Source organism: Salmo salar, unplaced genomic scaffold, assembly GCF_905237065.1.
Source record: "Salmo salar unplaced genomic scaffold, Ssal_v3.1, whole genome shotgun sequence".
Taxonomy (NCBI): Eukaryota; Metazoa; Chordata; class Actinopteri; order Salmoniformes; family Salmonidae; genus Salmo; species Salmo salar.
In genome coordinates, this window is record NW_025547815.1 from 31,228 (window position 1) to 53,750 (window position 22,523).

Sequence of the window (22,523 nt, forward strand, 5' to 3'; positions counted from 1 at the left end):
GGTATCCCCCCTTTACAACTGACTAGGTATCCCCCTTTACAACTGACTAGGTATCCCCCCTTTACAACTGACTAGGTATCCCCCTTTACAACTGACTAGGTATCCCCCTTTACAACTGACTAGGTATCCCCCCTTTACAACTGACTAGGTATCCCCCTTTACAACTGACTAGGTATCCCCCTTTACAACTGACTAGGTATCCCCCCTTTACAACTGACTAGGTATCCCCCTTTACAACTGACTAGGTATCCCCCTTTACAACTGACTAGGTATCCCCCCTTTACAACTGACTAGGTATCCCCCTTTACCACTGACTAGGTATCCCCCCTTTACAACTGACTAGGTATCCCCCTTTACAACTGACTAGGTATCCCCCCTTTACAACTGACTAGGTATCCCCCCTTTACAACTGACTAGGTATCCCCCCTTTACAACTGACTAGGTATCCCCCTTTACAACTGACTAGGTATCCCCCCTTTACAACTGACTAGGTATCCCCCCTTTACAACTGACTAGGTATCCCCCCCCTTTACAACTGACTAGGTATCCCCCTTTACAACTGACTAGGTATCCCCCCCTTTACAACTGACTAGGTATCCCCCCTTTACAACTGACTAGGTATCCCCCCTTTACAACTGACTAGGTATCCCCCTTTACATCTGACTAGGTATCCCCCCTTTACAACTGACTAGGTATCCCCCCCTTTGCCCAGTGTGATGTGTAACAGACAGACAGAGTGCAAAACACGCCTCCACGGGCCCCCCAGCGAGGGGCCTCATGCAATCCAACCATAACCCGATGTTAACTCCTCCCAGTGCGGTAACCCGGGCCAGATAAACGAAACCCCTTATTGTCACTACCTCACCAGTCTGCTCCGAGTCGCTCCTACCCTCCTCCTCTCCTCTCCTCCTCCTCCACGTCTGGTCGAAGAGAGTGGCTTCCTTGTTTTGGGGGATGGACCATAGTCCGTGAAGCCTTCAGCGGATCGGAGAGGTGTTTTCCCGGTAAGGGAGGATCCCCGGTAGTAAGGGAAGAGGTGTTTTCCCCGGTAGTACAGCGGAGAGAGAGGAATAGTCTGAACAAATGCTATGCGGATACACTTTTTAAAAACAAATGACTTTAACTTGGTAACAATATGGATTATGTCGTTGTCAAGGGAATGTGAACGGATACCGGAGACAGACTCAGACTGGAAGTTTTGAAGGGCCGATCACGGCGCCTCTAACCCCGGGTCCGGTTTTATTACCGGCGTCCCATTTTTCTTCCCCCGGGGGTAGCCCCATGCAAAACATAACGGCACCGGGCAGCCCCAATAACAACTCTGATGTTATTTGTTCCTGTAACGGCACCGGTCCCCAGCCGGAGGGAATGGAGATATGTAAGTAGTAAATGTAGTGGAAATCCCGTATGCCGCTTTTGGAAAACGGAAATGATATTTGTTTGTATTACTGTGATTTATCACTATGTTACATTTTACGTATCGGTTACGCGCATGTAAACAACGATGTGTTTTTATAAACGAGAGGTACACGTTGTAGAGGATTATTAAAATACAATTTTGGTTATGGTTTGGGAACTTTTTATCAGTCAAATATACGTGTTTGGTTGGTGTTGCGGTGTTTTCGCTGTCGGTCGTTTTGTGGTTACGTTACCGTCTCGCTGTCGTCGTTTTGTGGTTACGTTACCGTCTCGCTGTCGGTCGTTTTGTGGTTACGTTACCGTCTCGCTGTCGGTAGTTTATATATCTATATATTACCCCGATTAGAGTTTCACGGTGAAGGGAGATATATAACCCTGATGACAGTTTCACGGTGATGAAGGGAGATATATTACCCTGATGACAGTTTCACAGTTTCACGGTGATGAAGGGTATATATTACCCTGATGACAGTTTAACGGTGATGAAGGGTATATATTACCCCGATGACAGTTTCACGGTGATGAAGGGTATATATTACCCTGATGACAGTTTCACGGTGATGACAGTTTCACCCCGATGACAGTTTCACGGGACTTGCTGGGTTACGTTGTTGTGTTGAGATGTTGTTTGAATGGAATGTTGACAAATCTACTGATTTCATTACAGAAGATAAGACGAGACAGACGTTACAGTGTGGTGTGTGACAGACAGACAGACAGACAGACAGACAGCTGAGGGAACTATATTCAGCCAGCCAGTCAGCTGAGGGAACTATATTCAGCCAGCCAGTCAGCTGAGGGAACTACATTCAGCCAGCCAGCCAGCTGAGGGAACTACATTCAGCCAGCCAGTCAGCTGAGGGAACTACATTCAGCCAGCCAGCCAGCCAGCCAGTCAGCTGAGGGAACTACATTCAGCCAGTCAGCCAGCCAGCTGAGGGAACTACATTCAGCCAGCCAGCCAGCTGAGGGAACTACATTCAGCCAGCCAGCCAGCCAGTCAGTCAGTCAGCTGAGGGAACTACATTCAGCCAGCCAGCCAGTCAGCCAGCTGAGGGAACTACATTCAGCCAGCCAGCCAGCTGAGGGAACTACATTCAGCCAGCCAGCCAGTCAGTCAGTCAGCTGAGGGAACTACATTCAGCCAGCCAGCCAGCCAGTCAGTCAGCCAGCTGAGGGAACTACATTCAGCCAGCCAGCCAGCCATCCAGCTGAGGGAACTACATTCAGCCAGCCAGTCAGCTGAGGGAACTACATTCAGCCAGCCAGCCAGCTGAGGGAACTAAATTCAGCCAGTCAGCCAGCTGAGGGAACTACATTCAGCCAGCCAGTCAGCCAGCTGAGGGAACTACATTCAGCCAGCCAGCCAGCTGAGCGAACTACATTCAGCCAGCCAGCCAGCTGAGGGAACTACATTCAGCCAGCCAGCCAGCTGAGGGAACTACATTCAGCCAGCCAGCCAGCTGAGGGAACTACATTCAGCCAGCCAGCCAGCTGAGGGAACTACATTCAGCCAGTCAGCCAGCCAGTCAGTCAGCTGAGGGAACTACATTCAGCCAGCCAGCCAGCTGAGGGAACTACATTCAGCCAGCCAGCCAGCTGAGGGAACTACATTCAGCCAGCCAGCCAGCCAGTCAGTCAGCCAGCTGAGGGAATTACATTCAGCCAGTCAGCCAGCTGAGGGAACTACATTCAGCCAGTCAGCCAGCTGAGGGAACTACATTCAGCCAGCCAGTCAGCCAGCTGAGGGAACTACATTCAGCCAGTCAGCCAGCTGAGGGAACTACATTCAGCCAGTCAGCCAGTCAGCTGAGTGAACTACATTCAGCCAGCCAGCCAGCTGAGGGAACTACATTCAGCCAGCCAGCCAGCCAGCTGAGGGAACTACATTCAGCCAGCCAGCCAGCCAGCTGAGGGAACTACATTCAGCCAGCCAGCCAGTCAGCTGAGGGAACTACATTCTGCCAGCCAGCCAGCCAGTCAGCTGAGGGAACTACATTCAGCCAGCCAGCCAGTCAACTGAGGGAACTACATTCAGCCAGCCAGTCAGCCAGCTGAGGGAACTACATTCAGCCAGCCAGTCAGCCAGCTGAGGGAACTACATTCAGCCAGCCAGTCAGCCAGCTGAGGGAACTACATTCAGCCAGTCAGCCAGCTGAGGGAACTACATTCAGCCAGCCAGCCAGCTGAGGGAACTACATTCAGCCAGCCAGCCAGCTGAGGGAACTACATTCAGCCAGCCAGCCAGCTGAGGGAACTACATTCAGCCAGCCAGCCAGCTGAGGGAACTACATTCAGCCAGCCAGCCAGCTGAGGGAACTACATTCAGCCAGCCAGTCAGCCAGCTGAGGGAACTACATTCAGCCAGCCAGTCAGCCAGCTGAGGGAACTACATTCAGCCAGCCAGCCAGCTGAGGGAACTACAGCCAGCCAGCCAGCCAGCCAGTCAGTCAGCCAGCTGAGGGAACTACATTCAGCCAGCCAGCCAGCCAGCTGAGGGAACTACATTCAGCCAGCCAGTCAGCTGAGGGAACTACATTCAGCCAGTCAGCCAGCTGAGGGAACTACATTCAGCCAGCCAGCCAGCTGAGGGAACTACATTCAGCCAGCCAGCCAGCTGAGGGAACTACATTCAGCCAGTCAGCCAGTCAGCTGAGGGAACTACATTCAGCCAGCCAGCCAGCCAGCAGAGGGAACTACATTCAGCCAGCCAGCCAGTCAGCTGAGGGAACTACATTCAGCCAGCCAGCCAGTCAGCTGAGGGAACTACATTCAGCCAGCCAGCCAGTCAGCTGAGGGAACTACATTCAGCCAGCCAGTCAGCTGAGGGAACTACATTCAGCCAGCCAGTCAGCCAGCTGAGGGAACTACATTCAGCCAGTCAGCCAGCTGAGGGAACTACATTCAGCCAGTCAGCCAGCTGAGGGAACTACATTCAGCCAGTCAGCCAGCTGAGGGAACTACATTCAGCCAGCCAGCCAGCTGAGGGAACTACATTCAGCCAGCCAGCCAGCTGAGGGAACTACATTCAGCCAGCCAGCCAGCTGAGGGAACTACATTCAGCCGGTGACCAAGCTGAGGGAACTACATTCAGCCAGTCAGCCAGCTGAGGGAACTACATTCAGCAAGCCAGCCAGCTGAGGGAACTACATTCAGCCAGCCAGCCAGCTGAGGGAACTACATTCAGCCAGCCAGCCAGCTGAGGGAACTACATTCAGCCAGCCAGTCAGCCAGCTGAGGGAACTACATTCAGCCAGCCAGTCAGCCAGCTGAGGGAACTACATCCAGCCAGCCAGCCAGCTGAGGGAACTACAGCCAGCCAGCCAGCCAGCCAGTCAGTCAGCCAGCTGAGGGAACTACATTCAGCCAGCCAGCTGAGGGAACTACATTCAGCCAGCCAGTCAGCTGAGGGAACTACATTCAGCCAGTCAGCCAGCTGAGGGAACTACATTCAGCCAGCCAGCCAGCTGAGGGAACTACATTCAGCCAGTCAGCCAGTCAGCTGAGGGAACTACATTCAGCCAGCCAGCCAGCCAGCAGAGGGAACTACATTCAGCCAGCCAGTCAGCTGAGGGAACTACATTCAGCCAGCCAGCCAGTCAGCTGAGGGAACTACATTCAGCCAGCCAGCCAGTCAGCTGAGGGAACTACATTCAGCCAGCCAGCCAGTCAGCTGAGGGAACTACATTCAGCCAGCCAGTCAGCTGAGGGAACTACATTCAGCCAGCCAGTCAGCCAGCTGAGGGAACTACATTCAGCCAGTCAGCCAGCTGAGGGAACTACATTCAGCCAGTCAGCCAGCTGAGGGAACTACATTCAGCCAGCCAGCCAGCTGAGGGAACTACATTCAGCCAGTCAGCCAGCTGAGGGAACTACATTCAGCCAGCCAGCCAGCTGAGGGAACTACATTCAGCCAGCCAGTCAGCTGAGGGAACTACATTCAGCCAGCCAGTCAGCTGAGGGAACTACATTCAGCCAGCCAGCCAGCTGAGGGAACTACATTCAGCCAGTCAGCCAGCTGAGGGAACTACATTCAGCCAGCCAGCCAGCTGAGGGAACTACATTCAGCCAGCCAGCCAGCTGAGGGAACTACATTCAGCCAGCCAGTCAGCCAGCTGAGGGAACTACATTCAGCCAGCCAGCCAGCCAGTCAGTCAGCTGAGGGAACTACATTCAGCCAGCCAGCCAGCTGAGGGAACTACATTCAGCCAGCCAGCCAGTCAGTCAGCCAGCTGAGGGAACTCCATTCAGCCAGCCAGCCAGCCAGCTGAGGGAACTACATTCAGCCAGCCAGTCAGCTGAGGGAACTACATTCAGCCAGCCAGCCAGCTGAGGGAACTACATTCAGCCAGCCAGCCAGCTGAGGGAACTACATTCAGTCAGTCAGCCAGCTGAGGGAACTACATTCAGCCAGTCAGCCAGTCAGCTGAGGGAACTACATTCAGCCAGCCAGCCAGCCAGCAGAGGGAACTACATTCAGCCAGCCAGTCAGCTGAGGGAACTACATTCAGCCAGCCAGCCAGCCAGCTGAGGGAACTACATTCAGCCAGCCAGCCAGTCAGCTGAGGGAACTACATTCAGCCAGCCAGTCAGCCAGCTGAGGGAACTACATTCAGCCAGCCAGTCAGCCAGCTGAGGGAACTACATTCAGCCAGCCAGTCAGCCAGCTGAGGGAACTACATTCAGCCAGCCAGTCAGCCAGCTGAGGGAACTACATTCAGCCAGTCAGCCAGCTGAGGGAACTACATTCAGCCAGCCAGTCAGCCAGCTGAGGGAACTACATTCAGCCAGCCAGTCAGCTGAGGGAACTACATTCAGCCAGCCAGTCAGCTGAGGGAACTACATTCAGCCAGCCAGCCAGCTGAGGGAACTACATTCAGCCAGTCAGCCAGCTGAGGGAACTACATTCAGCCAGTCAGCCAGCTGAGGGAACTACATTCAGCCAGTCAGCCAGCTGAGGGAACTACATTCAGCCAGTCAGCCAGCTGAGGGAACTACATTAAGCCAGCCAGCCAGCCAGCTGAGGGAACTACATTCAGCCAGCCAGTCAGCCAGCTACATTCAGCCAGCCAGTCAGCTGAGGGAACTACATTCAGCCAGCCAGCCAGTCAGCTGAGGGAACTACATTCAGCCAGTCAGCCAGCAGAGGGAACTACATTTAGCCAGCCAGCCAGCCAGCCAGCTGAGGGAACTACATTTGCCAGCCAGCCAGCCAGCCAGCTGAGGGAACTACATTCAGCCAGCCAGCCAGCTGAGGGAACTACATTCAGCCAGCCAGCCAGCTGAGGGAACTACATTCAGCCAGCCAGCCAGCTGAGGTAACTACATTCAGCCAGCCAGCCAGTCAGCTGAGGGAACTACATTCAGCCAGCCAGCCAGCCAGCTGAGGGAACTACATTCAGCCAGCCAGTCAGCTGAGGGAACTACATTCAGCCGGTCAGCCAGCTGAGGGAACTACATTCAGCCAATCAGCCAGCTGAGGGAACTACATTCAGCCAGCCAGTCAGCCAGCTGAGGGAACTACATTCAGCCAGTCAGCCAGCTGAGGGAACTACATTCAGCCAGTCAGCTGAGTGAACTACATTAAGCCAGCCAGCCAGCTGAGGGAACTACATTCAGCCAGCCAGCCAGCCAGCTGAGGGAACTACATTCAGCCAGCCAGCCAGTCAGCTGAGGGAACTACATTCAGCCAGCCAGTCAGCTGAGGGAACTACATTCAGCCAGCCAGCCAGCCAGTCAGCTGAGGGAACTACATTCAGCCAGCCAGCCAGCTGAGGGAACTACATTCAGCCAGCCAGTCAGCCAGTTGAGGGAACTACATTCAGCCAGCCAGTCAGCCAGCTGAGGGAACTACATTCAGCCAGTCAGCCAGCTGAGGGAACTACATTCAGCCAGTCAGCCAGCTGAGGGAACTACATTCAGCCAGTCAGCCAGCTGAGGGAACTACATTCAGCCAGCCAGCCAGCTGAGGGAACTACATTCAGCCAGCCAGCCAGCTGAGGGAACTACATTCAGCCAGCCAGCCAGCTGAGGGAACTACATTCAGCCAGCCAGCCAGCTGAGGGAACTACATTCAGCCAGCCAGCCAGCTGAGGGAACTACATTCAGCCAGCCAGCCAGCTGAGGGAACTACATTCAGCCAGCCAGTCAGCCAGCTGAGGGAACTACATTCAGCCAGCCAGCCAGCCAGTCAGTCAGCCAGCTGAGGGAACTACATTCAGCCAGCCAGTCAGCCAGCTGAGGGAACTACATTCAGCCAGCCAGTCAGCCAGCTGAGGGAACTACATTCAGCCAGCCAGTCAGCCAGCTGAGGGAACTACATTCAGCCAGCCAGTCAGCCAGCTGAGGGAACTACATTCAGCCAGCCAGCCAGCTGAGGGAACTACATTCAGCCAGTCAGCCAGCTGAGGGAACTACATTCAGCCAGCCAGCCAGCTGAGGGAACTACATTTAGCCAGCCAGCCAGCCAGCCAGCTGAGGGAACTACATTCAGCCAGCCAGCCAGCTGAGGGAACTACATTCAGCCAGCCAGCCAGCTGAGGGAACTACATTCAGCCAGCCAGCCAGCTGAGGTAACTACATTCAGCCAGCCAGCCAGTCAGCTGAGGGAACTACATTCAGCCAGCCAGCCAGCTGAGGGAACTACATTCAGCCAGTCAGCCAGCTGAGGGAACTACATTCAGCCAGCCAGTCAGCCAGCTGAGGGAACTACATTCAGCCAGTCAGCCAGTCAGCTGAGTGAACTACATTCAGCCAGCCAGCCAGCTGAGGGAACTACATTCAGCCAGCCAGCCAGCCAGCTGAGGGAACTACATTCAGCCAGCCAGCCAGTCAGCTGAGGGAACTACATTCAGCCAGCCAGTCAGCTGAGGGAACTACATTCAGCCAGCCAGCCAGCCAGTCAGCTGAGGGAACTACATTCAGCCAGCCAGCCAGCCAGTCAGCTGAGGGAACTACATTCAGCCAGCCAGCCAGTCAGCTGAGGGAACTACATTCAGCCAGCCAGTCAGCCAGCTGAGGGAACTACATTCAGCCAGCAAGTCAGCCAGCTGAGGGAACTACATTCAGCCAGCCAGTTAGCCAGCTGAGGGAACTACATTCAGCCAGCCAGTCAGCCAGCTGAGGGAACTACATTCAGCCAGCCAGTCAGCCAGCTGAGGGAACTACATTCAGCCTGCCAGTCAGCCAGCTGAGGGAACTACATTCAGCCTGCCAGTCAGCCAGCTGAGGGAACTACATTCAGCCAGCCAGCCAGCTGAGGGAACTACATTCAGCCAGCCTGCCAGCTGAGGGAACTACATTCAGCCAGCCAGCCAGCTGAGGGAACTACATTCAGCCAGCCAGCCAGCTGAGGGAACTACATTCAGCCAGTCAGCCAGCTGAGGGAACTACATTCAGCCAGCCAGTCAGCCAGCTGAGGGAACTACATTCAGCCAGCCAGTCAGCCAGCTGAGGGAACTACATTCAGCCAGCCAGTCAGCCAGCTGAGGGAACTACATTCAGCCAGCCAGCCAGCCAGTCAGTCAGCCAGCTGAGGGAACTACATTCAGCCAGCCAGTCAGCCAGCTGAGGGAACTACATTCAGCCAGCCAGTCAGCCAGCTGAGGGAACTACATTCAGCCAGCCAGTCAGCCAGCTGAGGGAACTACATTCAGCCAGCCAGTCAGCCAGCTGAGGGAACTACATTCAGCCAGTCAGCCAGCTGAGGGAACTACATTCAGCCAGTCAGCCAGCTGAGGGAACTACATTCAGCCAGCCAGTCAGCTGAGGGAACTACATTCAGCCAGCCAGTCAGCTGAGGGAACTACATTCAGCCAGCCAGCCAGCTGAGGGAACTACATTCAGCCAGTCAGCCAGCTGAGGGAACTACATTCAGCCAGACAGCCAGCTGAGGGAACTACATTCAGCCAGTCAGCCAGCTGAGGGAACTACATTCAGCCAGCCAGCCAGCCAGCTGAGGGAACTACATTCAGCCAGCCAGTCAGCCAGCTACATTCAGCCAGCCAGTCAGCTGAGGGAACTACATTCAGCCAGCCAGTCAGCTGAGGGAACTACATTCAGCCAGTCAGCCAGCTGAGGGAACTACATTCAGCCAGCCAGCCAGCTGAGGGAACTACATTTAGCCAGCCAGCCAGCCAGCCAGCTGAGGGAACTACATTCAGCCAGCCAGCCAGCTGAGGGAACTACATTCAGCCAGCCAGCCAGCTGAGGTAACTACATTCAGCCAGCCAGCCAGTCAGCTGAGGGAACTACATTCAGCCAGCCAGCCAGCCAGCTGAGGGAACTACATTCAGCCAGCCAGCCAGTCAGCTGAGGGACCTACATTCAGCCAGCCAGCCAGCCAGCTGAGGGAACTACATTCAGCCAGCCAGCCAGTCAGCTGAGGGAACTACATTCAGCCAGCCAGCCAGTCAGCTGAGGGAACTACATTCAGCCAGCCAGCCAGTCAGCTGAGGGAACTACATTCAGCCAGCCAGCCAGTCAGCTGAGGGAACTACATTCAGCCAGCCAGTCAGCTGAGGGAACTACATTCAGCCAGCCAGCCAGCTGAGGGAACTACATTCAGCCAGCCAGCCATCTGAGGGAACTACATTCAGCCAGCCAGCCAGCTGAGGGAACTACATTCAGCCAGCCAGTCAGCTGAGGGAACTACATTCAGCCAGCCAGCCAGCTGAGGGAACTACATTCAGCCAGCCAGTCAGCTGAGGGAACTACATTCAGCCAGCCAGTCAGTCAGCTGAGGGAACTACATTCAGCCAGCCAGCCAGCCAGCTGAGGGAACTACATTCAGCCAGCCAGCCAGCCAGCTGAGGGAACTACATTCAGCCAGCCAGCCAGCTGAGGGAACTACATTCAGCCAGCCAGTCAGTCAGCTGAGGGAACTACATTCAGCCAGCCAGCCAGCCAGCTGAGGGAACTACATTCAGCCAGCCAGCCAGCCAGCTGAGGGAACTACATTCAGCCAGCCAGCCAGCCAGCTGAGGGAACTACATTCAGCCAGCCAGCCAGCTGAGGGAACTACATTCAGCCAGCCAGTCAGTCAGCTGAGGGAACTACATTCAGCCAGCCAGCCAGCTGAGGGAACTACATTCAGCCAGCCAGTCAGCTGAGGGAACTACATTCAGCCAGCCAGCCAGCTGAGGGAACTACATTCAGCCAGCCAGTCAGCTGAGGGAACTACATTCAGCCAGCCAGTCAGCTGAGGGAACTACATTCAGCCAGCCAGTCAGTCAGCTGAGGGAACTACATTCAGCCAGCCAGTCAGCCAGCTGAGGAAACTACATTCAGCCAGCCAGTCAGTCAGCTGAGGGAACTACATTCAGCCAGCCAGTCAGCCAGCTGAGGGAACTACATTCAGCCAGCCAGCCAGTCAGCTGAGGGAACTACATTCAGCCAGCCAGCCAGTCAGCTGAGGGAACTACATTCAGCCAGTCAGTCAGCTGAGGGAACTACATTCAGCCAGCCAGCCAGTCAGCTGAGGGAACTACATTCAGCCAGTCAGTGTCTGGGTTCCTCACCCCCCTCTACTTGTTCCCAACCTTCCCCTGTGTGTGTGTGTGTGTGTGTGTGTGTGTGTGTGTGTGTGTGTGTGTGTGTGTGTGTGTGTGTGTGTGTGTGTGACAGGCCATTAGTCAGACCAGAGGGGGGTGTGTGTGTCTCATGTCTCTCTAGATGGTCTGAGGCGATAACGCTGCCCGGGGCGATAACGCTGTCTGGGGCGATAACGCCGTCTGGGGCGATAACGCCGTCTGAGGCGATAACGCCGTCTATTCTCCCACTGTGTACTCTCTGTTTAGGGCCAAATAGCATTCTAGTTTGCTCTGTTTTTTTGTTAATTCTTTCCAATATGTCAAGTAATTATCTTTTAGTTTTCTCATGATTTGTTTGGGTCTAATTGTGTTGCTGTCCTGGGGCTCTGTGGGGTCTGTTTGTGTTGCTGTCCTGGGGCTCTGTGGGGTCTGTTTGTGTTGCTGTCCTGGGGCTCTGTGGGGTCTGTTTGTGTTGCTGTCCTGGGGCTCTGTGGGGTCTGTTTGTGTTGCTGTCCTGGGGCTCTGTGGGGTCTGTTTGTGTTGCTGTCCTGGGGCTCTGTGGGGTCTGTTTGTGTTGCTGTCCTGGGGCTCTGTGGGGTCTGTTTGTGTTGCTGTCCTGGGGCTCTGTGGGGTCTGTTTGTGTTGCTGTCCTGGGGCTCTGTGGGGTCTGTTTGTGTTGCTGTCCTGGGGCTCTGTGGGGTCTGATTGTGTTGCTGTCCTGGGGCTCTGTGGGGTCTGATTGTGTTGCTGTCCTGGGGCTCTGTGGGGTCTGTTTGTGTTGCTGTCCTGGGGCTCTGTGGGGTCTGTTTGTGTTGCTGTCCTGGGGCTCTGTGGGGTCTGTTTGTGTTTGTGAACAGAGCCCCAGGACCAGCTTGCTTAGGGGACTCTTCTCCAGGTTCATCTCTCTGCAGGTGATGGCTTTGTTATGGAAGGTTTGGGAATCGCTTCCTTTTAGGTGGTTGTAGAATTTAACGGCTCTTTTCTGGATTTTTGATCATTAGCGGGTATCGTCCTAATTCTGCTCTGCATTATTTGGTGTTTTATGTTGTACACAGAGGAGTCTCAATTTGGTGTTTGTCCCATTTTGTGAATTGTTGGTTGGTTGCCTGGTCAGAAGTAGTGAATTTCCTTTCTCCTTACAGGAAATTACAACCTGATCTCTGGGTCGCTCCTTCTTTTATAAAATTTAACCTTTATTTAACGAGGCAAGTCAGTTAAGAACTAATTCTTATTTATAATGACGGTCTACCGGGGAACAGTGGGGTTAACTGCCTTATTCAGGGGGCAGAACGACAGATTTTTACCTTGTCAGCTCGGGGGATTCTTGCTGGACATTACAGATGTGAGATCCTCTCACTGGGCCCTGAACGTGACAGGTAGGAGATCCTCTCACTGGGCCCTGAACGTGACAGGTAGGAGATCCTCTCACTGGGCCCTGAACGTGACAGATAGGAGATCCTCTCACTGGGCCCTGAACGTGACAGATAGGAGATGTGAGATCCTCTCACCGGGCCCTGAACGTGACAGATAGGAGATGTGAGATCCTCTCACTGGGCCCTGAACGTGACAGGTAGGAGATCCTCTCACTGGGCCCTGAACGTGACAGATAGGAGATCCTCTCACTGGGCCCAGAACGTGACAGATAGGAGATGGGAGATCCTCTCACTGGGCCCTGAACGTGACAGGTAGGAGATCCTCTCACTGGGCCCTGAACGTGACAGATAGGAGATCCTCTCACTGGGCCCTGAACGTGACAGATAGGGTAGGAGATCCTCTCACTGGGCCCTGAACGTGACAGATAGGAGATCCTCTCACTGGGCCCTGAACGTGACAGATAGGAGATCCTCTCACTGGGCCCTGAACGTGACAGATGTGAGATCCTCTCACTGGGCCCTGAACGTGACAGATGTGAGATCCTCTCACTGGGCCCTGAACGTGACAGATAGGAGATGTGAGATCCTCTCACTGGGCCCTGAACGTGACAGATAGGAGATGTGAGATCCTCTCACTGGGCCCTGAACGTGACAGATAGGAGATGTGAGATCCTCTCACTGGGCCCTGAACGTGACAGATAGGAGATGTGAGATCCTCTCACTGGGCCCTGAACGTGACAGGTAGGAGATGTGAGATCCTCTCACTGGGCCCTGAACGTGACAGATAACACACACTGGGTTATCCTAGTACAGCTTTAATGCTATAATGCCCTGAGTGCATCCCAACGGGCACCCTATTCCCTATAGCGTAGGGTACTACTTGGTACTGGTTTGCCATTTGGCTGATGTAGGATATTTGTGGTGTCTGGAGTCGTCCTCTGTATTCATCAGTGATTCACAGGGTGTCTGATTCTCAGCCACCTCTCCCCCAGACTGCAGCCTCCTCCCCCGCTGTCTGGCAGCTCGAGACTACCTCCCCCTCCCTCCCTCCCCCACCAGCTGACTGCTGACCCCCAGGGCCCTGGGGCAGAGAGAGAGAGAGACAGAGGAAGAGGGGCTGACTGGTCTATTGTCTGTAGGGAGAGAGAGAGGAAGAGGGGCTGACTAGTCTATTGTCTGTAGGGAGAGAGGGCAGTGTGTCTGTACAAAAATGCATGCACTCACAACTTTATATCTCTGGATAAAAGCGTCTGCTAAATGACTCAAATTGAAATGTCTGGTCTGGTGAAGGGCCCTCGCCCCCTTCCAGCAGACTGCTGACCTGAGGGAGAGAGAGAAGGAGAGGGGCTGGCTGGTATACTGTCTGGAGGGAGAGAGAGAAGGAGAGGGGCTGGTCTACTGTCTGGAGGGGAGAGGGAGAAGGAGAGGGGCTGGTCTACTGTCTGGAGGGAGAGGGAGAAGGAGAGGGGCTGGTCTACTGTCTGGAGGGAGAGGGAGAAGGAGAGGGGCTGGTCTACTGTCTGGAGGGAGAGAGAGAAGGAGAGGGGCTGGTCTACTGTCTGGAGGGAGAGAGAGAAGGAGAGGGGCTGGTCTACTGTCTGGAGGGAGAGAGAGAAGGAGAGGGGCTGGTCTACTGTCTGGAGGGAGAAGGTCTACTGTCTGGAGGGAGAGGGAGAAGGAGAGGGGCTGGTCTACTGTCTGGAGGGAGGGAGGGAGAGAAGGAGAGGGGCTGGCTGGTCTACTGTCTGGAGGGAGAGAGAGAAGGAGAGGGGCTGGTCTACTGTCTAGAGGGAGAGAGAGACACAGACAGACAGACCTACCTACAAAGTATGTGAGGGATGGCTGGGGGGTAACGGTCACCCCGTCCTTAAGGTGGTTCAGTTTTCAAACACCTGAAATAATCATTTTTACATTTTAAGTCATTTTATCAGACACTCTTATCCAGAGGAACTTACAGTAGTGAATGTATACATTTCATAATTTATTTTTCTCCGTACTGGTCCCCCCGTGGGAATCGAACCCACAACCCTGGCATTGCAAACACCATGCTCTACCAACTGAGCCACACGGGATAATCTAGAAGCTTCAACATTATGCTTCATTCTCTGTTTTAAATCAGTGTATTTTTCTGCGTCTGTCTGTATCCACCTGGCTGGTGTTTCTGGCTCCTCTGTATGTGAGTCTTGTTCACTTGTTTTTCTAAAGTCTTCTTAACGTGGCCAGCAGGCCGTGCCGGATAAAATAGTTAGACAAGCTGGCCTGAAATGGCTTCTTCAAATCAAATCAAGCTTTATTTATACAGCACATTTCAGACATGTAATGCTACACAATGTGTTTCAGGAGAGAGAGGCCATAGTAGTAGTATCAGTAGTATTAGAATCAGTAGTAGTATTAGAATCAGTAGTAGTATTAGTAGTAGTGCATTTACATTTTAGTCATTTAGCAGACACACTTATCCAGAGCGACTTACAGTAGTGAATGCATACATTTCATACATTTAATTTCATGCATAGTTTTTTTTGTACTGGCCCCCCGTGGGAATCGAACCCACAACCCTGGCGTTGCAAACACCATGCTCTACCAACTGAGCTACAGGGAACACCACGCTCTACCAACTGAGCTACAGGGAACACCGCGCTCTACCAACTGAGCTACAGGGAACACCACGCTCTACCAACTGAGCTACAGGGAACACCACGCCTACCAACTGAGCTACAGGGAACACCACGCTCTACCAACTGAGCTACAGGGAACACCACGCTCTACCAACTGAGCCACAGGGAACACCACGCTCTACCAACTGAGCTACAGGGAACACCACGCTCTACCAACTGAGCCACAGGGAACACCACGCTCTACCAACTGAGCCACAGGGAACACCACGCCTACCAACTGAGCCACAGGGAACACCACGCTCTACCAACTGAGCTACAGGGAACACCACGCTCTACCAACTGAGCTACAGGGAACACCACGCCTACCAACTGAGCTACAGGGAACACCACGCCTACCAACTGAGCTACAGGGAACACCACGCTCTACCAACTGAGCCACAGGGAACACCACGCTCTACCAACTGAGCTACAGGGAAGTAGTAGTAGTAGTAGTAGTAGTAGTAGTAGTAGTAGTAGTAGTAGTAGTAGTAGTAGTAGTAGTAGTAGTAGTAGTAGTAGTAGTAGTAGTAGTAGTAGTAGTAGTAGTAGTAGTAGTAGTAGTAGTAGTAGTAGTAGTAGTAGTAGTTGTAGTTGTTGTAGTAGTTGTTGTTGTTGTTGTTGTATAACCCACAATGCATTTCTGTATAGTACTGAACAGGAAGCCATGATGTAACCACTCCACCGACTGCAGTTCAATAACCCACAATGCATTTCTGTATAGTACGGAACAGGAAGCCATGATGTAACCACTCCACCGACTCCAGTTCAATAACCCACAATGCATTTCTGTATAGTACTGAACAGGAAGCCATGATGTAACCACTCCACCGACTGCAGTTCAATAACCCACAATGCATTTCTGTATAGTACGGAACAGGAAGCCATGATGTAACCACTCCACCGACTGCAGTTCAATAACCCACAATGCATTTCTGTATAGTACTGAACAGGAAGCCATGATGTAACCACTCCACCGACTGCAGTTCAATAACCCACAATGCATTTCTGTATAGTACTGAACAGGAAGCCATGATGTAACCACTCCACCGACTGCAGTTCAATAACCCACAATGCATTTCTGTATAGTACGGAACAGGAAGCCATGATTTAACCCCTCCACCGACTGCAGTTCAATAACCCACAATGCATTTCTGTATAGTACGGAACAGGAAGCCATGATGTAACCACTCCACCGACTCCAGTTCAATAACCCACAATGCATTTCTGTATAGTACTGAACAGGAAGCATGTTTTACAACTCTTTCTGCAGACGTCTTTCAATCTTCTTTCGGAGCAGATATTTAAGAGTTTTTGGAAAACGAGATCGCGTTAAAAAAAAAAACGGAGAGATATTTTTTTTTTTTTACCGTAATTCTGTTAACAAGCTTTGCATCGGCACAGTTGTTCCAGTAACTGTGTTATGCGGAAATTGTTCCAAGTTGTCCTCGTGCGTAGAGTTGTATGGCTTGTTAAATGAAATGTTTGGTAATGAATCTGATTTAAAGCGTAATTCTGTTACTGTGGAATTGCTCGTAAGTATCTTACCATCAAATACAAACCCTGCTAGCTGTCTGGTGAGGCTGTTGAGCAACTAGGTTAAAGACTGCTTGGTTTAGCCCGGTGGTTTGGCACTGTAAGACTGCTTGGTTTAGCCTGGTGGTTTGGCACAGTAAGACTGTTTGGTTTAGCCTGGTGGTTTGGCACAGTCAGACTGCTTGGTTTAGCCTGGTGGTTTGGCAGTCAGACTGCTTGGTTTAGCCTGGTGGTTTGGCACAGTAAGACTGCTTGGTTTAGCCTGGTGGTTTGGCACGGTAAGACTGCTTGGTTTAGTTTAGCCTGGTGGTTTGGCACAGTCAGACTGCTTGGTTTAGTCTGGTGGTTTGGCACGGTAAGACTGCTTGGTTTAGCCTGGTGGTTTGGCACAGTCAGACTGCTTGGTTTAGCCTGGTGGTTTGGCACAGTAAGACTGTTTGGTTTAGCCTGGTGGTTTGGCAGTCAGACTGCTTGGTTTAGTCTGGTGGTTTGGCACGGTAAGACTGCTTGGTTTAGCCTGGTGGTTTGGCACAGTCAGACTGCTTGGTTTAGCCTGGTGGTTTGGCACAGTAAGACTGTTTGGTTTAGCCTGGTGGTTTGGCACAGTAAGACTGCTTGGTTTAGCCTGGTGGTTTGGCACGGTAAGACTGCTTGGTTTAGCCTGGTGGTTTGGCACGGTAAGACTGCTTGGTTTAGCCTGGTGGTTTGGCACAGTCAGACTGCTTGGTTTAGCCTGGTGGTTTGGCACAGTAAGACTGCTTGGTTTAGCCTGGTGGTTTGGCAGTCCGACTGCTTGGTTTAGCCTGGTGGTTTGGCACGGTAAGACTGTCTGGTGGTTTGGCAGTCAGACTGCTTGGTTTAGCCTGGTGGTTTGGCACGGTAAGACTGCTTGGTTTAGCCTGGTGGTTTGGCAGTCAGACTGCTTGGTTTAGCCCGGTGGTTTGGCACGGTAAGACTGTGTATAATACATGTTTACCACAGTATAGTAACCATGATCAGACTGACTGTTAAATCGGATCAGTCTCTGGTTGTTATCAGAGTTCTGTCAGATGAATGTGTGTTAGAGAGGGAGAGACAGAGATCAAACAGGCCTCTGTTGTAGGGGATCATGTGAAGAGTAGAGAGTCAGTCTTAGTTCATGTGAAGAGTAGAGGGATCAGTCTTAGTTCATGTGAAGAGAAGAGGGTCAGTCTTATTTCATGAAGAGTAGAGGGTCAGTCTTATTTCATGAAGAGTAGAGGGTCAGTCTTAGTTCATGAAGAGAAGGGGATCAGTCTTATTTCATGAAGAGTAGAGGGTCAGTCTTATTTCATGTGAAGAGAAGAGGGTCAGTCTTAGTTCATGAAGAGTAGAGGGTCAGTCTTAGTTCATGAAGAGAAGGGGATCAGTCTTATTTCATGAAGAGTAGAGGGATCAGTCTTAGTTCATGAAGAGAAGGGGATCAGTCTTATTTCATGAAGAGTAGAGGGATCAGTCTTAGTTCATGTGAAGAGTAGAGGGTCAGTCTTAGTTCATGTGAAGAGAAGAGGGTCAGTCTTATTTCATGAAGAGTAGAGGGTCAGTCTTAGTTCATGTGAAGAGTAGAGGGTCAGTCTTATTTCATGAAGAGTAGAGGGTCAGTCTTAGTTCATGTGAAGAGAAGAGGGTCAGTCTTATTTCATGAAGAGTAGAGGGTCAGTCTTAGTTCATGAAGAGAAGGGGATCAGTCTTAGTTCAGGTCCTGTCTATAGTGTGGTCTTACCTCATCTCTAGAGGAAGGCTTCAGTAGAGTTGTCCTGTCTTGTGGTGGTCCTGTCTTGTGGTGGTCCTGTCTATAGTGGTCCTGTCTACTATCCCTGTCTTACAGTGATCCTGTCTATAGTGATCCTGTCTATAGTGGTCCTGTCTATAGTGGTCCTGTCTATAGTGGTCATGTCTTATAGTGGTCATGTCTTATAGTGGTCCTGTCTTATAGTGGTCCTGTCTTGTAGTGGTCCTGTCTATATTGGTCATATCTATAGTGGTCCTGTCTATTGTCACCTGTCTTGTAGTGGTCCTGTCTGTAGTGGTCCTGTCTGTAGTGGTCCTGTCTTGAAGGGGTCCTGTCTATAGTGGTCCTGTCTATATTGGTCCTGTCTATAGTGGTCCTGTCTATATTGGTCCTGTCTATAGTGGTCTATAGTGGTCCTGCCTATAGTGGTCCTGTCTGTAGTGATCCTGTCTATAGTGGTCCTGTCTATAGTGGTTTTGTAGTGGTCCTGTCTATAGTGGTCTATAGTGGTCCTGTCTGTAGTGATCCTGTCTATAGTGGTCCTGTCTATAGTGGTTTTGTAGTGGTCCTGTCTATAGTGGTCCTGTCTATAGTGGTCCTGTCTATAGTGGTCTTGTCTATAGTTGTTTTGAAGTGGTCCTGTCTATAGTGGTCCTGTCTATAGTGGTCCTGTCTATAGTGGTCCTGTCTATAGTGGTCTATAGTGGTCCTGTCTATAGTGGTCCTGTCTATAGCGGTGCTGTCTATAGTGGTCCTGTCTATAGTGGTCCTGTCTATAGCGGTCCTGTCTATAATGGTCTATAGTGGTCCTGTCTATAGTGGTCCTGTCTATAGCGGTACTGTCTATAGTGGTCCTGTGTATAGTTGTCCTGTCTATAGTGGTCCTGTCTTTAGTGGTCCTGTCTATAGTGGTCCTGTCTATAGTGGTCTATAGTGGTCCTGTCTATAGTGGTCCTGTCTATAGTGGTCCTGTCTATAGTGGTCCTGTCTATAGCGGTCCTGTCTATAGTGGTCCTGTCTATAGTGGTCCTGTCTATAGTGGTCTATAGTGGTCCTGTCTTTAGTGGTCCTGTCTATAGTGGTCCTGTCTATAGTGGTCCTGTCTGTAGTGGTCCTGTCTGTAGTGGTCCTGTCTATAGTGGTCTTTAGTGGTCCTGTCTATAGCGGTCCTGTCTATAGTGGTCCTGTCTATAGTGGTCTTTAGTGGTCCTGTCTATAGCGGTCCTGTCTATAGCGGTCCTGTCTATAGCGGTCCTGTCTATAGCGGTCCTGTCTATAGTGGTCTATAGTGGTCCTGTCTATAGTGGTCCTGTCTATAGTGGTCCTGTCTATAGTGGTCCTGTCTATAGCGGTCCTGTCTATAGCGGTCCTGTCTATAGTGGTCCTGTCTATAGCGGTCCTGTCTATAGTGGTCCTGTCTATAGCGGTCCTGTCTATAGCGGTCCTGTCTATAGTGGTCCTGTCTATAGTGGTCCTGTCTGTAGTGGTCTATAGTGGTCCTGTCTTTAGTGGCCCTGTCTATAGTGGTCCTGTCTATAGCGGTCCTGTCTATAGCGGTCCTGTCTATAGCGGTCCTGTCTATAGCGGTCCTGTCTATAGTGGTCCTGTCTATAGCGGTCCTGTCTATAGTGGTCCTGTCTATAGCGGTCCTGTCTATAGTGGTCCTGTCTGTAGTGGTCTATAGTGGTCCTGTCTTTAGTGGTCCTGTCTATAGCGGTCCTGTCTATAGCGGTCCTGTCTATAGCGGTCCTGTCTATAGCGGTCCTGTCTATAGTGGTCCTGTCTGTAGTGGTCTATAGTGGTCCTGTCTTTAGTGGTCCTGTCTATAGTGGTCCTGTCTATAGTGGTCCTGTCTATAGCGGTCCTGTTGTGTTCATGATGATACCCAACATCTCTGTATCTATCTTCCTGTCTGCAGACTGAAGCTCTCTGAGTCTGTATCTATCTTCCTGTCTGTAGACTGAAGCTCTCTGAGTCTGTATCTAACTTCCTGTCTGTAGACTGAAGCTCTCTGAGTCTGTATCTATCTTCCTGTCTGCAGACTGAAGCTCTCTGAGTCTGTATCTATCTTCCTGTCTGTAGACTGAAGCTCTCTGAGTCTGTATCTATCTTCCTGTCTGTAGACTGAAGCTCTCTGAGTCTGTATCTATCTTCCTGTCTGCAGACTGAAGCTCTCTGAGTCTGTATCTATCTTCCTGTCTGTAGACTGAAGCTCTCTGAGTCTGTATCTAACTTCCTGTCTGCAGACTGAAGCTCTCTGAGTCTGTATCTATCTTCCTGTCTGTAGACTGAAGCTCTCTGAGTCTGTATCTATCTTCCTGTCTGCAGACTGAAGCTCTCTGAGTCTGTATCTATCTTCCTGTCTGCAGACTGAAGCTCTCTGAGTCTGTATCTATCTTCCTGTCTGCAGACTGAAGCTCTCTGAGTCTGTATCTATCTTCCTGTCTGCAGACTGAAGCTCTCTGAGTCTGTATCTATCTTCCTGTCTGTAGACTGAAGCTCTCTGAGTCTCTATCTTCCTGTCTGTAGACTGAAGCTCTCTGAGTCTCTATCTATCTTCCTGTCTGCAGACTGAAGCTCTCTGAGTCTCTATCTTCCTGTCTGTAGACTGAAGCTCTCTGAGTCTGTATCTAACTTCCTGTCTGCAGACTGAAGCTCTCTGAGTCTCTATCTTCCTGTCTGTAGACTGAAGCTCTCTGAGTCTGTATCTATCTTCCTGTCTGTAGACTGAAGCTCTCTGAGTCTGTATCTAACTTCCTGTCTGCAGACTGAAGCTCTCTGAGTCTGTATCTATCTTCCTGTCTGTAGACTGAAGCTCTCTGAGTCTGTATCTATCTTCCTGTCTGCAGACTGAAGCTCTCTGAGTCTGTATCTATCTTCCTGTCTGCAGACTGAAGCTCTCTGAGTCTGTATCTATCTTCCTGTCTGCAGACTGAAGCTCTCTGAGTCTGTATCTATCTTCCTGTCTGCAGACTGAAGCTCTCTGAGTCTGTATCTATCTTCCTGTCTGTAGACTGAAGCTCTCTGAGTCTCTATCTTCCTGTCTGTAGACTGAAGCTCTCTGAGTCTGTATCTATCTTCCTGTCTGCAGACTGAAGCTCTCTGAGTCTGTATCTATCTTCCTGTCTGCAGACTGAAGCTCTCTGAGTCTGTATCTATCTTCCTGTCTGTAGACTGAAGCTCTCTGAGTCTCTATCTTCCTGTCTGTAGACTGAAGCTCTCTGAGTCTCTATCTATCTTCCTGTCTGCAGACTGAAGCTCTCTGAGTCTCTATCTTCCTGTCTGTAGACTGAAGCTCTCTGAGTCTGTATCTAACTTCCTGTCTGCAGACTGAAGCTCTCTGAGTCTCTATCTTCCTGTCTGTAGACTGAAGCTCTCTGAGTCTGTATCTATCTTCCTGTCTGTAGACTGAAGCTCTCTGAGTCTGTATCTATCTTCCTGTCTGCAGACTGAAGCTCTCTGAGTCTGTATCTATCTTCCTGTCTGTAGACTGAAGCTCTCTGAGTCTGTATCTATCTTCCTGTCTGTAGACTGAAGCTCTCTGAGTCTGTATCTATCTTCCTGTCTGCAGACTGAAGCTCTCTGAGTCTGTATCTATCTTCCTGTCTGCAGACTGAAGCTCTCTGTCTCGGGATGAGCTTCTCATGTTGACCTCTGCTTCCACCTGGTGGAGGAAAGGAAAAATAACCCATCATCCCAAATATAAATATATGCTTTCATCCTTTATTTAACCAGGCAAGTCAGTTAAGAACAAATTCTTATTTATAATGACGCCCTACCGGGGAACAGTGGGGTTAACTGCCTTGTTCGGGGGCAGAACGACAGATTTTTTACCTTGTCAGCTCGGGGATTCAAACCAGCAACCTTTTGGTACCTGACAGACATTGACAGTGATGAATGATCAGCATGTTGTGTGTATTGTGGATGTTGAAACCTGTTGTCTTCTTCTCTCTGTCCTCTCTGTCCTCTCTGTCTTCTCTGTCCTCTCCGTGTCTCTCCATGTCTCTCCGTCCTCTCTGTCCTCTCCATGTCTCTCTGTCCTCTCTGTCCTCTCCATGTCTCTCTGTCCTCTCCGTGTCTCTCTGTCCTCTCCGTGTCTCTCTGTCCTCTCTGTGTCTCTCTGTCCTCTCTGTCCTCTCCATGTCTCTCTGTCCTCTCTGTGTCTCTCTGTCCTCTCTGTCCTCTCCATGTCTCTCTGTCCTCTCCGTGTCTCTCTGTCCTCTCCGTGTCTCTCTGTCCTCTCCGTGTCTCTCTGTCCTCTCCG

General features: G+C 51.4%; 1 protein-coding gene across 1 annotated transcript in view; it reads left to right on the plus strand.

Moving 5' to 3' along the window:
* Positions 1-1,042: 1,042 nt before the first annotated feature.
* Positions 1,043-22,523, plus strand: part of LOC106594293 (low-density lipoprotein receptor class A domain-containing protein 4) — a 28,201-nt gene continuing 6,720 nt past the window's right edge. Inside the window, exon 1 of the mRNA XM_045711592.1 lies at positions 1,043-1,378. Within this exon, the coding sequence (XP_045567548.1) occupies positions 1,282-1,378 (97 nt within the window). The 5' untranslated portion in view covers positions 1,043-1,281. The remainder of the gene's footprint in view (positions 1,379-22,523) is intronic.